Genomic DNA, 15,789 nt, shown 5'->3' on the forward strand with positions numbered 1-15,789 from the left:
GGTGGCAGTATGGAGAGAAGGCGAGAGAACAAAATTCTTCTGTGTCTGAGGAGCCCTCTCCTGCAGTGGCCTGATTATTCATTTCATGAGGGGCCAAGTCTCCCTGGCCAACTCCTCTTGACACTTGCACTAGGGTTCAGTTTCCAACCCAGGGACTTTGGTGACTGTTCATCCTGTGGCAGATAGCCTCTGAAGCTTCTCTTTCTACTCAAGCCCACTAATCAATCAGTGAAATGTGGTTGGAAGCAAGACGTGCAGCCCAGACACCTGGTGCTGGCTTTCCACAAGCCCCCAGCATCCACAGAGTGTACCTCTTCACTGTAGGCGTGCAAACTCTTGGGTCATTTCTAAGGTGGTCTATAAATCCAAATCCCTGTGCCCTGGCTTTATACTGCACCCAACAACCTGGCTTACTGAAAGTGCTTCCTCTCCAAGGAAGGTTGCCATGGAAGAGGCCTGTCTGGACTCCAGACTCAGCTCTGCTTTGGCTTCTCCCTCCGCAGGCTTGGTTTCACGTACCTGAGACTGAAAGACAATTACATGGAAATCCTGAACAGGGAGAATGACATCGAGAGGTGAGGAGCTTCTGCATGAAGTCGTGTCACTGGGAAAGGACTGCGTCCCACTTGTTGCTGTGAGATGCCCAGGACTGTGTGAGAGGCTGCAGGGCTGCACACTGCAGGGCTGCAGAGGTCCTGTCTGAGCCGGGCCCTGAACTCAAGGCAGCTCCAGCCGGGCCTTGAACCCAAGGCAGCTCCGGAGCCCCGGCAGGTCTCCTGGAGAGGTTTTCAGACTTGGCATGAGAGTTGCAGGCTCTTTCGATATTCCAACTGAGACATAGATACTATGACTCTTCTGGGAGGAGTCAGAGCCTGACTGACCCATCGCCACTCTTAAACACTGATCCCAACACAAGGCTGGAGCTGGGCATCCTGTGAGGCCCAGGACATCCAAGGGGGCATCCACACAGTGTGGACAGGGCACAGGGAGAGGTGAGATGCCCACTTCCTGCTGTGGCAATCCTTTGGCAATCACTCAAACTCAGCACCCACTTGGCAGCAGAGAATATAGTATATCCCCCCTTTCTGTTTCAGATTTGAATTGCTAGAAGTTCTGAGTTTTGACTCTGTGCGGAGAAGAATGAGTGTGATTGTAAAATCTGCTGCAGGTAAGATGTCTCCTAGTGTTACATGGTGGTGGTTTTCTTCTGATGGAGAATTCTTTCAGACCTTAAGGGTTTGGGACATAAGAACTATTCCACGTTTGTGTGTGTGCATGTAGGTGGATGTGTATGTGTGTGTACATTCGAGTGTGTGTAGGCCATAGGACAACCTGGGGTGTCACACCTCAGGCAGTGTCCCCTCCTCTCTTTTATCTTTGGGTCTCTCACTGGCTTGGATCTCACTGAGTAGGACAGACTGACTGGCTAGAAGTCCCCCTGTCCTGCCTCCCCAGCACTGATAATTGCAAATGTGTGCTTCTGTGCCTAGCTTTTTTCACATGGGCTCTGGGAATTGAACCCAGGCCATCATTCTCGCAAGGCAGATTCTTCACCACCTGAGCTGTCTCCCCCTCTCCATTTATTCCATTTTTAAAGGCACAGGTAAAACTCTTCTACAGTAACAGCTTTGGAAAGAAGTGAGTACTATCCAAGCCTCCTGCAGACACTCCATCGCATCTGTGAATGTCCTACTGCTCCACACACATCTAAAACACCGTATTTAAGGACATAGGCGTGTGTAGATACTTCTGTACTAGAATTCAGAATACTAATTGCAGTGGATTTCTTGGCTGGCTGGTTGCCATGACAATGGCTCTTTATTTGGGAGTGGCACATTCTGGTTTTTGGCTAAAGTGTGGGATGGTGAGGGAGTGGGTGCGGTGGGACCCCTTGACCAGGTGGTTCTGTTTGCCCTGCCGTGTGCCGTGTGATCTCCATGTGGGTTGGCACTTGCCTCCTCCCTCCCATGTAGCTCTGCGGCTGTCCTTCTCTGTCAGCATCTCGTCTAGAAGGCCTTATGAGTTAGTCCCTTGTCACCCTCTCCAGAGGAATCCCCACAAAGGGAGATATGTGCCTCATCCTCTCCCTGCCCTCACGTTGGGCCGGATGCCCCGCAGCACTCACAGGACTCTCCCTACAGCCACATAGCTCTGGTGTCGAGGTTTGGTTACTGGTCTCCTGGACGTTGACCAGCACTTTCTGTGGGCGAATCCCCAGGTCGCATTCTCGTCTCCTCGCCACCCGGAGGCTGCTTGCCCAGCTGTTTCTCCTTCCTGGATCATGGTGTGAAGTGGCAGTCCCTGCACAGGTCCCTCACTGAGGCCCTGGAATGCCTTCCTGGATGCCCCCAAGTATCCACAGCATCCACGCTGGGAACTGCCTAGTATTCCCCCTGCCTGGTGTGGACTGTCCCTCCTGGGAGGTCCCATCACTCTTCCGCACCTTTCAGGGGACACTGACTGAACAACAGTCATGTCTCTGTTAACAGGGTTTTTCCAGTTTATGCACCCCACATTAATAGTTCCTACAGTTTGGAAATAGGTCAAGTGGGTGCCCCAAGTAGCTGGGCTCTGGGATTTGACCCCATCCTCAGACCGGAAGTGTGCCCCTCCGTCCTCCCACCCTGGACAGTTGAGTAAACCAGTCACCACCGGCCTCTTGAGCCCTCTGGATTTACTCTCCACATATTTCCAAGCACCCTCCGTGCTGGGGCGTAGGAGCCTGTCCTACAAGGAATCTGTGTATCCCACCTTCCTGGGAACATAATCCACGCCATTTCCCTTCTGTAGCCCTGCTGCCACTGGGAAGTCAGTGTATTTCTTTCTCTCTCTCTCTCTCTTTTTAATTGTTATTATTGTTGTTGTTATTATTGATTTCTTCGAGACAGGGTTTCTCTGTATATCCCAGGCTGTCTTGGAACTCACTCTGTAGACAAGGCTGGCCTCAAACTTAGGGACCCGCCTGTCTCTGCCTGCTGGGATTAAAGGCGTGTGCCACCACCACACCAGGCTCTCTTTGATGTTTCTGTAGCTACACCCAGATTCTCTGTTAGCATAGCACTGCAGGCCTGGGATTGCATTATTGCTGAGCAGGGTGGCCGTGAGGGCCGCAGACAGCGTGCTTCACAGAGGAGGGCAGTTGAGGGTCCGGCTGAGATTGATGACAGAGCAGCTGGGCTGAGCAAGTTGCATCAGAGCTGGCTTCTCTAAGCCGTGGCCACTTCTTTGCTGTCTGTTAGTGTCTCTTACCTGGAAGGAGAAGATTCTTTCATGTTGAGAAAAGGAGCATATATAGTTGGTACAAAGGTGCTCAGAGTTCTGAGGACAAAACCAGAGATGTGGGAGATAGAGTTTCCCATGAGGCTTTGTGACACAAAGGATGGCCTGTCCATGGAGGACCCACTTTCGGGAGGAATTGACACTTGCCTTCTGGTATTTCATGAAATTCGAACACTCCTTTTGGATCCACAGCACACCCTTTGTTCTGTTCTGTTCTGCTCACCCTGCCTCCCCAACCCCAGTCCCAGAGAGGATTTGCTCCTCAGAGTAGTGTGAGCATCCAGAGCCCTCGTTGTTCATGGCTCCCGACTGCCTTTAGAGAGCCAGGTTATAAGATAAAGTGGGGCTCTGGCATAGTTCATGGATTGCACTTCTTTCAGATCTCAATGTGTTAACTGGTCCTTTAAGATGTACTTTTAAGTGGTCTCCATACTGGCGTCACTTGTTTTCATTAATAACAGACTGAAAAGTAAATTTATCTCTCCATGTAGTAATTAAATTCAACATTGTTTCCCCCCTCATCTTCTAGGAGAAATTTTTCTGTTTTGCAAAGGAGCAGATTCTTCAATATTTCCCCGAGTGATAGAAGGCAAAGTGGACCAGGTCCGGTCCAGAGTCGAGCGCAATGCAGTGGTAAGATGCTGGCCCTTTCTGTCCCCGCTCCCTCCTGCAGACTCTTGGTTCAGCCACAGTGCTTTCTGATATTAGAGGCCACTTCGCTTTCCTGTCTGCTGCCAGCCGATAACGAGAGGTCATTTTTCACTTACTCGGTAAACTGTTCTCTTGCAGAGGCAGCTCACATCCTTTGAGCTGTTCCTCCCAGGACTGAGGAGTCAGAGAGACCCCATGCCTGGAATTAGACAGCTTTCTGCTGCAGTCTGTAAAGGCTGTCTAGATAGACATTGCAGATACAGCCCCGTCACATTCCTTCAGACAAAGTCCCCATCTGGTGCTGCCGAAGGCACGTGCTGCCTCATTGAACTTCTGAACTTCTGAAGCCCTGGTGTTAACTTTCAAGTGGGCACACTGGGGATTCTGGCCCCTTCTGCCAAGGGTCACCTCCACGAGAGTCACTGGAGACACCCTTTGTGTTAGGGAGCACACTGACATAGTCCAGACTTCATTGCTCTAGAGGGTTCTCTCCCACCTGAGAATCATTTTCCTTACAGGAAGTAGTTAAATGTTAATTATGATTACAGTAAAGGCTTTATTGAGCTACAGTCAATAAACATTAACGTGTTCCTATTCAAGATAAAAGTAGGTAAGTTTTGATGAACACTTCTAAAAGCATTGCCCCACAGTGTCCTCAGAACCTTTGTATTCCCTCCCTGGCAGCCCTCTCATCAGCCACCACTGTTTGCCAGCACTGTGGATGAGTCCTTACCTTGTGGAGTGTTCTTACAGTAGACTCCATCTGTTGTCTTACCGGGCTTCTCTGAGAACACGGAACTGCTCTGAGATTGATCCACGCGTGTCTGTTACAGCGTGGTGTCCTTTTCTCGCTGAGCAACCCATCTGTGCTGATGCCCAGCCCAGTCATTCGTTCACCCGTTGATGGACGTTTGAGACTGGACACCAATGTGGACTGGGGTCCTTGTTTAGACACCCCTTTTCTTGGGAACTCCATGCGGTGTCTGTGTTTGCTATCTGCATTCACCTTTTTTCTTTGCTGCTTTCCATGGATGGTTTCTGGTTGTGGTGAATCTGTGCAGTAATTCTCATACTTTTTCTGTTTGGGAGTCTAAAGTGTGGTCTGCAGGCTTTTACCAAGGTTGGAAATTTTTTGGTAATGCATTTATTTATTTATTTATTTATTTATTTATTTATTTATTTATTTATTTATTTTTGGTTTTTCGAGACAGGGTTTCTCTGTGTAGCTTTGCGCCTTTCCTGGGACTCACTTGGTAGCCCAGGCTGGCCTGAACTCACAGAGATCCGCCCGGCTCTGCCTCCCAAGTGCTGGGATTAAAGGTGTGCGCCACCACCGCCCGGCCGGTAATGCATTTTTAATGACGTGTGTCCCGCTCCACCAGCCTCGTCACTTGGTCTGCCATGGCTGGCTAGTTGTGGTGTGTGGACTCCATCCTGCAGGCAGGTCACAACTGCAAACTTTGCCCTATGGGCTGCTGGATCTTTCTCGTTCCTGCAGTTCCAGAATTTTGTTCAGAGAAGTGGTCAAGCTCCTCAGAAACAGCGTGTTCCTTCAAGCTGTGGCTTCAGGTTGTTTGGTGGGTTTGGAATTGCTCTGCCTGGTGCCTTTGGGGATGCTGAGAATGTTCTGTCCTCTGTAGCTTCCTGATGGCTTGTGCCTGGCCTCTGGGCCTGCCCATCCATCGTTCTCTTCCAGGTGCTTCAAGGCCATTGGTTGTTACAGTGTCTTAGTTAGGATGTCTGTTGTGTGTGGTAGTTTGAATGTAATTGGCCCCCATAATATCATAGGGAGTGGCACTATTAGGAGGTGTAGCTTTGACGAAATAGATATGGTCTTGTTGGAGGAAGTGTGTCACTGTAGGGGTGGGCTTCGAGGTTTCCTATGCTCAGGATACTACCCAGTGTTTCAGACCATTTCCTGTTGCCTACAAGATGTAGGACTCTCAGCTACTACTCCAGCACCATGTCTGCCTGCATACCACCATGCTCCCTGTCGTGATGATAATGAACTGAACCTCTGAAACTGTAAGCAGGCCACACCAGTTTGCTTTATGGTCATGGTGTTTCATCTCAGCAACAGAAAGCCTAAGTAAGACATTGTGGTAAAACACTTTGACCAAAAGCAACTTGGGAAAGAAAGGGTTCATTTCTGCTTACATTGTCTTGATCATAGTCCATCATGAAGGCAGGAACTGAAGCAGGGACCATGGAAGAACGTTACTTATTGGCTTGTTCATCTGCTTTTGTATGTACCTCAGGACCACCTGCCCAGGATGGCACCACACACAGTGGGCCAAGAGTTCACAAATCAATCACTAGTTGAGAAAATGCCCCATTTTATATCAATTAAGATTCCCTCTTCCCAGATATATCTAGGTTTGTGTCAAGTTGACAAAAAACAACCAGGAGAGCATCCCTTACATATGTCCTGGAACACTTAGATCCACCCTACAGCTCAGGTAATTCACACTTCTCCTTGAGTTCCCCAACCCATGCCCCAGCCCAGCAGTTATTCAGGCAGTGAACTGAGGAGCCTGCAGGCCCCACATTCATAACATTGTTTTTAAACAATTAAAGCTTTACACAAGTAAAAACTGCTGTAGGTAATGCTGAGAGGACCATTGTTCCCTTCAAATCCAGTTACCCATTTCTTCTCCAATTGCCTGTTTTGAGTAATCTTAATTAAGATATTGCTGCCAAATACAAATTATGAAGACTTTACCCTGTATTTTTCTAAGTAATTTATACTTTTAGCCTTTAAATTTAAGACATTGACCTTATTTTATAGGTGAAGGAGACTGTCTTATTTTTTAAGTGGGTGTCATTTTTTGAGCATCATTGTCGAAGGGACGGTTTTACCCTGTTGAGTGATCTTGTTCTTCCTGTTAAACCATCTAGCCAGATGTTCCAGGATTTGTTTCTGGGCCTCAGTTCTGTCCTACTCTCCCCTCTCTGTCTCTGTCTCTCTACACACACACACACACACACACACACACACACACACACACACACCAATTCAGTACAGTTTTCTTTACTGTCGTGTGCTAGTAAGTCTTGAAACCAGAGTGTATGCATGCCCAACTTTATTCTTATCTAAAATCCTCATGCTCTTCTAAGTACCTTGACCTTCCCTATGAGTTCCTGCAGAGATCGCCACAGGAGCTCCATAGCATCACAAGACTCCAAATGGCTTTGAGTGGTGTTGTCACCTTGACAACGTGAGGCCTTCCACTCCGTGGCAGCAGCCGGTTTTTGCTGCTGGACTGTCTGTGGGTTCGTCACCGCTTCCTAGTTTGCAGTCTGTGAGTCTTTTTCCTCCAGGAGTGAACACATGTTTTCCTTCTGGTAGAATTGTGGGTAGGAATGTTTCCTTGATCTCCTTCCCGAGGTGAGTGCTGGGAGCTCGTGAGATGCGGCTGGCATGCCTGTGCTACCGTCACCGCTGTGCTGTGGCTGCACTCGGGTAGCAGCCCTGGGATTTCACGAGAAGTGTGCATTCTTCCTGATTTTCTGCGCGGAGGCGCTGGTCGTCCGCACGTGCAGTCTTTAGAAAGGCGTTCTTTCTGGTTTGGTGCCCCCCTCCCTCACCAAACTGCTCCGATGGAATTTGTGATGCTGAGCTGTGTCCAAAAGTGCAGGGGCGAGAGATTTCCTGCCCCCTGCTGGTCTTGGAGCCGTTCTCGGGGAACCTCTGTGAGCACAGCTCTGTGTTGCTCCTGGGGTGTCAGTTCAGATCATCACATGCTACATTAGCCCATTTCCTAGGCTGGATCAGCCTGGCCTCCGGGGACGAGTCCCATTCAGTCACGGCATGCAGTCCTTCTGTAGCCGTTGGATTCAGTTTGCTAGTGTGCTGTTGAGGATGACTGTGTGTATATGAGGGCAGTGCTCTACAGTGGTCTCCAGGTGTGATTGCCTTTTGTACAGCCTGGAAGGGTTTCACACAGGACTTTCGTCATGCTTAGAAGAGGCTTGGGGAAAAGCACCTCCACCTCATGTCACACAGTAGAAAGTCTCCTGTCTACCGTTGCAAGCAAAGGCCTGTTCATTTCTAAAAGCCTGGTTCACCACTCCCAGCACCCTCCGTCCTGGGCAATTCGAGATGTGTCTGTGGAGACTTCCTTGTCTATGATTTTTCGGACATGTGCCCCTTTCTCCCTTGTGAGGGGTGATGAGAACTATTGACCAGCAACTGTTGGCACAAGCTAGGTGGTCTGAAGAGCTGTGAGAAGTGTTGACAACAGGTAACAGGAAACGTCTTTAAAATCTAAAATCCGGAATTTGCAGTGCTTGTTGAGGAGTCTGTGAGTGTCACAGACTTGAGAGGAAAGAGCAGGAGACGCCCAAGGGAACCACTCCAAGAGCCGACACCAGTGACAGTTGGTGTGTCGTGGCAGGAGTGATGCATAGTGGCTGGCCACGTGGCCTTGATAGCTGCATTGCGCCCTCTCCACACATCAGAACCCTTTTTCCTTAAGGCTTAGTTTCCGGGGCTGGAGAGATGGCTCAGAGGTTAAGAGCACTGACTGTTCTTCCAGAGGTCCTGAGTTCAACTCCCAGCAACCACATGGTGGCTCTCAACCATCTGTAATGAGATCTGGTGCTTATAATAAATAGCTAAATCTTTAAAAAAAAAAAAAAAAAAAGACTTAGTTTCCTTGTACCCAGCTTGTGGGTGAATAACCTTGCAGGCTTCCTTGGTATTCATTACATCAAATCCTGACAAACTCCCAGGTTTGGAAACACCATTACCACCACATTACAAATTATGTCCAGAAAGCTTAAATTGAACTCTCTTTGTTTACATGAAGGAAAAAGTCTGTGTTCTGGTGTAGTGGCCTGGTCCAGGAATCGTTTGTTACGGTTCTATAATGTACATGATTGTCCATGTTTAGTGTAATTCAGTAATCCCTTGAGGGTGGCCGGGTTATGACTCGTTCTCTTCAGAGATGGGTATGAGGAAGGCCTGAGAGGACATTCGGCAAGGAACACTGGATTCACGTTAAACACTGACTCTCGTTCCACAGGAGGGTTTGCGAACCCTGTGTGTTGCCTACAAGCGGCTCGAGCCAGAGGAATATGAAGGTGTTTGCAAAGTGCTGCAGGCTGCCAAGGTGGCTCTTCAAGATCGGGAGAAGAAGTTAGCAGAAGCCTATGAGCAGATCGAGAAGGACCTGATTCTGCTCGGTGCTACCGCGGTCGAGGACCGGTAAGGCCGCCACATGTGTCTGTTCACTTACAGAGTCCAATGGGCTGTGAGGGTGGGTGGGCAGACAGCACACGTCCACAGTCACAGATGCGAGCGGGCCGTGAGGGTGGGTGGGCAGACAGCACACGTCCACAGTCACAGATGCGAGCGGGCCGTGAGAGTGGGTGGGCAGACAGCACTCATGTCCAGTGCCCGTGTGTTCTTCCTGAGGACATGGGTCACCTGTTTTCCTTCACGTAGTGACAACCCAGGAAACCATAGCTGGGTGGTATGTTACTGACCACAAATAGGATGCCTGAAAGTCCACTTTCCCTCCAGATAGTGAAAGTAACATCTTAAATCATATTACACATGGAAGATCCAGTTTCTTTTCACTCCTTAGAAAGGAATTAGTAGTTATTTTCTTAATTGCTGCTGGCTCTTCTGAACACAGCTTGACTTCCTAGATTTTAATATCTTCAATATATTTGTCATTGTTTAAGAAAGTTAACATAATGGAGTGGACTATTGTAAACACCAGTAGCTATAGATGATAAAATTATGAGAGAAGGCCAAGCACCATTGCAGTGGCCTGGGGGTGCTGGTGCAGAAAGGGGGGCTGCTCCAGGGAGGGCCTTCTGAGTGGATTGGCATGAAGTCCTTGCAGGCAGCTAACAGCTGGAGTTAGGCCATGGAACGTGGGCACCAGGAGCACTTAGGAATGAGGGACAGTAAAACCATTTTTTTTTTCTAGACAGTGTTTCGCTGTGTAGTCCAGGTAACAGAGACCATGCATCCTCCTGGGATTTCAGATATGATGTCCCATTGAAGTGACATTTGATCACAAGTTACTTCTTGAAAACCCAGAGCCAGCCCATTGGTACACTTACCTCTCTAGGCCTCGGGTCCCTTATTACTGTTTCAGAAAAATTAGGAGATTGGAGGTGGTTTTCCTCGTCTGTGCAGCTGTGATAATGGCATCTCCACACTTCAGGCCAGGAGCATCCTCCCAGGGACTCGTCTGACTCCGCAGGGTTGTGTAGAGGTGAAAGGTCGTATCAGCTTTCACAGAGTGCTGGCACACGCTAAGCCAGCGGTAAACGTTGGCTAGCTCTGGGGCCACTAGCACGTTACCAGCGTCTGATATGGTACTTAGAACCTGGACTCCAGTTTGATAAGTAGCAGCATTAGAACACATGGTAACAAAAGGGAAGGTATTGCCTTTTTCCTCGACTCCGTTTTCCCGTTTTGTCTCTGGTTTTAATGATTCTTCTCCTAAGTGGAATGGTACTGGATTGTGGAAGGATGTGAGGCCCAGCAGAAGGACATGACACAGAACAGCCCCCTTAAATAGCTCTCCATGTGTGTGTGGAGCAGCCTTGTAGCACATCATCGTAAGCTGTGCACTCTGGGAGCAGGTTCGGGTCCTTTACATAGACCCTCAGCCACTTGCATGTGGTGTTTTACAGAGCTGAATATTTTGATGGCTTCGTGTTTTTTGAAGTTCTTTATATGGTGGCCTTTGGACCTGACCCCCACTGTCTGGGTCCTCCTTTCCCAGGCTCCAGGAGAAAGCCGCCGACACAATTGAGGCGCTGCAGAAGGCGGGCATCAAGGTCTGGGTGCTCACTGGAGACAAGATGGAGACGGCCTCAGCCACGTGCTATGCCTGCAAGCTCTTCCGCAGGAGCACGCAGCTGCTGGAGCTGACCACCAAAAGGCTGGAGGAGCAAAGCCTGCATGACGTTCTCTTCGAACTGAGCAAGACGGTGCTGCGCTGCAGCGGGAGCCTGGCCAGAGACTCCTTCTCGGGGTAGGCAGCCCCTCCCACCTCACGGGCACCCTGCAACTCCAGGGGCCACTGGTGCCGGCATTCCTGTGGGTCACACAGGTGCTGCGGGGCAGCACAGCTGTGTGTGCCCGGGCAGGCAAGTTCAAGCTGATGGGTAGAGAACAGACACAGATGTTTTCATTGGTAAAATTTTATCTGTTGTTTCGCCTTGTGGGTCCACCGTGGATGCCTCGGAATGCTGCCGGAGAAGTCATAAGGTAGTTAGTAATAATGGAGGCTGTTTGTGTGACCCAGCAGTGTGGCTGAGGTTGGGTCTCTCCAAGAAAGTTTTACAAGGGCCTCCCGTACCAGTGTTGGGCAGTCATCTGAAGACAGTCTTCTTGGTTCTGATTCAGAGTCATGGCTTCATGGGTTTATTTGTGTGGGTGTCAGCATGTGTGTGCCACGGCGTACATTTGGAGATCAGAGGATAAGTTCTCTTCTTCCACCATATAGATTCTGGGGGTTGAACTCAGGCAGAGCAGAGCTGTTACTGAACCGTCTCAATCATATGAAATTGACAGAACAAGTCAGCCCTCTAGGCATGTGCAGATTTTAGGCTGTTTTAAGAAGAGCACAAAGTTATTTCCCCATGTCAAGCTGTAGAATTTAGGGGCTGCGGATGTTTTTGTCATTTTAGGGCCTAGCAAAGGGACCTGGAGAGATAGCTCAGTGGTTAGGACGTGAACTGCTCTTGCAGAGAGTGCACGTTTGATTCCCAGCACCAGCACGGGTGGCTCCTGGGAGGTCAGACTCCGCTGGTCTTGGCGGGTGTGTGCCCATACCTACACACAGGTTACACATGATTTAAAAAGTCTTTATAGCCCAGCAAAGGGAGATTTTGACCAGGATGAATTAGCCATACAGGTATAGGGAGGCCGGCATGAAGACCAGAAATGAAGATCTGCCCTCCCAAGCCCACCTTGTGGAGTCTCAGTATGAGACTGACACACAAACTCACAAAGAATTTTCGTTACAATGTGACTTTACAGTCTAGTCAAAGGGTGGCTCCCATTCTGTGGAGACTGTAGGGCGAAAGGGGAACTGTGCGCGTCTGATCCACGGATTGGTGCCATGCAGATGCCCCGGTGTCTGGTGTCCTGAACTATAGAGTAGTGACTGAGTGACGTTCCCTTCTGTGTGCTTTAACAGCCTTTCGGCAGATATGCATGACTATGGTTTAATCATCGATGGAGCTGCGCTGTCCTTGATAATGAAGCCCCGAGAGGATGGGAGCTCCTCAGGCAACTACAGAGAGCTCTTCCTAGAGATCTGCAGGAACTGCAGTGCAGTGCTCTGCTGCCGGATGGCACCCTTGCAGAAGGCCCAGGTCATGGACTGCCCAGTAGTGGGCCATGGGGGGTTGGCATGCGGAGAAAGCCTTTGCCTAAGTCTCACTGGCTCTGATTGCTAAAGAATTAGGGAGGCATAGAAATTTCAAACCAGAGTCTTAGATTCTCCTTGAGAGATGGGCATGGATGGACCCTCCTAGAGAGGCACTATAGCACCTTGGGAGTCTACCCCAAGGGTGTGGGGAAGGGAATTTGCCTTCACCAAGCACCTTCAGTGTGCCAGTGGCAGTCAGGACTTGACTGTCCTCCTTTGGACTCCAGGCAGTCCTCTGCACTCTCCCTGTTCTTGTGGGAGCATGCCCAAATTCTCTTTTTAAGTATATCAAATGAACATGGTGTCTTTCCAGTGTCCATAAACTGAATGAGATGCAGCTTCACAGTAGCATGCTTCAGGTGCAGAATGCCTCCTTGAACTGCTTATAAGGAAATAGGGTCCTCTCAGGTGACCCAGCCATAAAGGTTGAGGGCATACACAGAGAACCAGGTTCAGGGAGGTACTCTTTCCAATTCAATACTCCAATTAGCCTCTGTCACTAGACACAACCAGAATGTGCCTGGGCAGTTCTCAGAGAAGACAGGCAATGGCTTTTTTTTTTTTTCTACCCTCTTCTGTGCTTGACTCCATGTAAACTTTGTGTAATTGTTTCCCTGATCGCAGCCTGGGATTTCCAGTGCTATTTGGGGTTCTCAATAGATTTATACAAATGCATGTATACTTCCATTTCTTGTCTTGAAACAAGAAAGCAATCTGTAGTTTCCCTTTTTCTGTCTCATATTCTAATGCACTGTACTTAAACACAGTGCATGGGGAAGTGCATTGTCCTTAAGTACAGTGCATGGGGAAGTGCATTGTCCTTAAACACAGTGTATGGGAGGAAGTGCATTGTCCATAAGCACAGTGCATGGTGAAGTGCATTGTACTTAAGCACAGTGCATGGGGAAGTGCATTGTACTTAAGCACAGTGCATGGGGAAGGGCATTGTACTTAAGCACAGTGCATGGGGGAGTGCATTGTCCATAAGCACAGTGCATAGGGAAGTGCATTGTCCATAGGCACAGTGCATGGGGAAGTGCATTGTCCATAAGCACAGTGCATGGGGAAGTGCATTGTCCATAAGCACAGTGCATGGGGGAGTGCATTGTCCATAGGCACAGTGCATGGGGAAGTGCATTGTCCATAAGCACAGTGCATGGGGGAGTGCATTGTCCATAGGCACAGTGCATGGGGAAGTGCATTGTCCATAAGCACAGTGCATGGGTGAGTGCATTGTCCATAAGCACAGTGCATGGGAGGAAGTGCAATGTCCTTAAGCACACTGCATGGGGAAGTGCATTGTCCTTAAGCACAGTGCATGGGGAAGTACATTGTCCTTAAGCACAGTGCATGGGAGAGTGCATTGTCCATAAGCACAATGCATAGGGAAGTGTATTGTCCTTAAAAACAGTGCATAGAAGGAAGTGAATTGTACTTAAGCACAGTGCATGGGAGGAAGTGCATTGTACTTAAGCACAGTGCATAGGAGGAAGTGCATTGTACTTAAGAACTGTGCATGGGGGAGTGCATTGTCCTTAAGCACAGTGCATGGGGAAGTGCATTGTACTTAAACACAGTGCATGGGGAAGTGCATTGTCCTTAAACACAGTGTATGGGAGGAAGTGCATTGTACTTAAACACAGTGCATGGGAGGAAGTACATTGTACTTAAGCACAGTGCATGGGGGAGTGCATTGTACTTAAGCACAATGCATGGGAAAGTGCATTGTACTTAAGCACAGTGCATGGGGGAGTGCATGTCCATAAGCACAGTGCATAGGGAAGTACATTGTCCTTAAGCACAGTGCATGGGGAAGTGCATTGTACTTAAGCACAGTGCATGGGAGGAAGTGCGTTGTCCATAGGCACAGTGTATGGGGGAAGTGCATTGTCCTTAAGTACAGTGCTTGGGGGAAGTGCATTGTCTATAAGCACAGTGCATGGGAGGAAGTGCATTGTCCTTAAGCACAGTGCATGGGGGACTGCATTGTCCATAAGCACAGTGCATGGGAAGAAGTGCATTGTCCTTAAGCACAGTGCATGGGGAAGTGCATTGTCCTTAAACACAGTGTATGGGGGAGTGCATTGTACTTAAACACAGTGCATGGGGAAGTGCATTGTCCATAAGCACAGTGCATGGGGGAAGTGTATTGTCCTTAAGCACAGTGCATGGGGAAGTGCATTGTCCTTAAGCACAGTGCATGGGGGGAGTGCATTGTCCTTAAGCACAGTGCATGGGGGAAGTGTATTGTCCTTAAGCACAGTGCATGGGGAAGTGCATTGTCCTTAAGCACAGTGCATGGGGAAGTGCATTGTACTTAAGCACAGTGCATAGGGGAGTGCATTGTACTTAAGCACAGTGCATGCAGGGAGGTCTCTAAAGAAATAGACTTGGAAATTGAGAAAGAAATCATGAAGAATATTTATTGCATTAAGTTTACATATTTGATTTTTACACATGACAGGTGTGAAAATTAAAATAGCATTAGAAACAGCTTTCTTTAAAAATTGTTTGATATCAAGTAGCATGGAATTATGGTACCTTCTTGCAGACTGCAGTGCTGGCATTGGTCCCAGGCTTTTCCAATACCTGAACATTACTCTAATTTTGTCTTCCTGCCTTGGTGAAGTCATGTCATTGATCATACCTTAGTTGTTATGAGGCGATGTGATCCCGTCTAGAGGAAATAGTCTGAGAGCTGTAAATGAGCTGTAAGCAGATAATATCCTGTGACCTACACCAGCTTTGTGTCTTTGTTGCTTCTGCCCAGTCAATAACCCTAACGAAATCCAGAGAAGATAAACTCCACGTTTTTTTCCTTTCCAGATTGTTAAGTTAATCAAATTTTCAAAAGAGCACCCTATCACCCTAGCGATTGGTGATGGTGCGAATGATGTCAGTATGATCCTGGAGGCGCACGTGGGCATAGGTAAGCCCTTGCTGCTCCACTTGGGATTTGCACTGTCGGTAGACAAAGGCCGTGTTGTAGCATGCAGAGGGACCCTGGGTCTCTATCTGTGACGTGTGCCTTTGCAAGGGGACACAGGGCAGTGGTCCCTGGGCTTAGCTGGCTCTGGTTACAGGCATATTCACCCTTCGTTCTAGGCGTCATCGGGAAGGAGGGTCGCCAGGCTGCAAGGAACAGCGACTATGCAATACCCAAGTTTAAGCACTTGAAGAAGATGCTTCTTGTTCACGGGCATTTTTATTATATCAGGATATCTGAGCTTGTGCAATACTTCTTTTATAAGGTAGGAAGTTCTCCTCTCCGTTCCAGTGGCGTGAGGCCTTCGTCAGGCGACTTAATGTTTCTGGAGTCATTTATCTGCAAAAAGAAGTGACCATCAGAAAGGTGGTTGCTCCTGTGACAGGCAGGATTCCTGACACTTCTTGAACCTTCCCAGAGTTTAACATAGAGCCAGAGGGAGAGTTGTGCGGCGCTTGAGCAATCCTC

The 15,789-nt window shown here is 48.8% G+C and overlaps 1 protein-coding gene across 11 annotated transcripts in view; it reads left to right on the forward strand.

Annotated features, from left to right (window-relative positions):
- Atp11a (ATPase phospholipid transporting 11A) overlaps nt 1–15,789 on the forward strand; it is a 116,989-nt gene that overhangs the window by 80,075 nt on the left and 21,125 nt on the right. For all 11 annotated transcript variants that reach the window (XR_008221381.1, XR_008221382.1, XM_052751663.1 and 8 more), the window contains exons 15-22: nt 504–575; nt 1,095–1,168; nt 3,809–3,912; nt 8,958–9,139; nt 10,680–10,931; nt 12,102–12,279; nt 15,162–15,264; nt 15,441–15,586. Coding sequence is in view for 9 of the 11 variants with exons in the window: in XM_052751663.1 (XP_052607623.1) it covers nt 504–575; nt 1,095–1,168; nt 3,809–3,912; nt 8,958–9,139; nt 10,680–10,931; nt 12,102–12,279; nt 15,162–15,264; nt 15,441–15,586 (1,111 nt within the window). In the remaining 2 variants the exon portion in view is untranslated. The remainder of the gene's footprint in view (nt 1–503; nt 576–1,094; nt 1,169–3,808; nt 3,913–8,957; nt 9,140–10,679; nt 10,932–12,101; nt 12,280–15,161; nt 15,265–15,440; nt 15,587–15,789) is intronic.

The sequence above is a fragment of the Peromyscus californicus genome, unplaced genomic scaffold, assembly GCF_007827085.1.
Source record: "Peromyscus californicus insignis strain IS unplaced genomic scaffold, ASM782708v3 Scaffold_23__1_contigs__length_62951481, whole genome shotgun sequence".
NCBI classification, from domain to species: domain Eukaryota; kingdom Metazoa; phylum Chordata; class Mammalia; order Rodentia; family Cricetidae; genus Peromyscus; species Peromyscus californicus.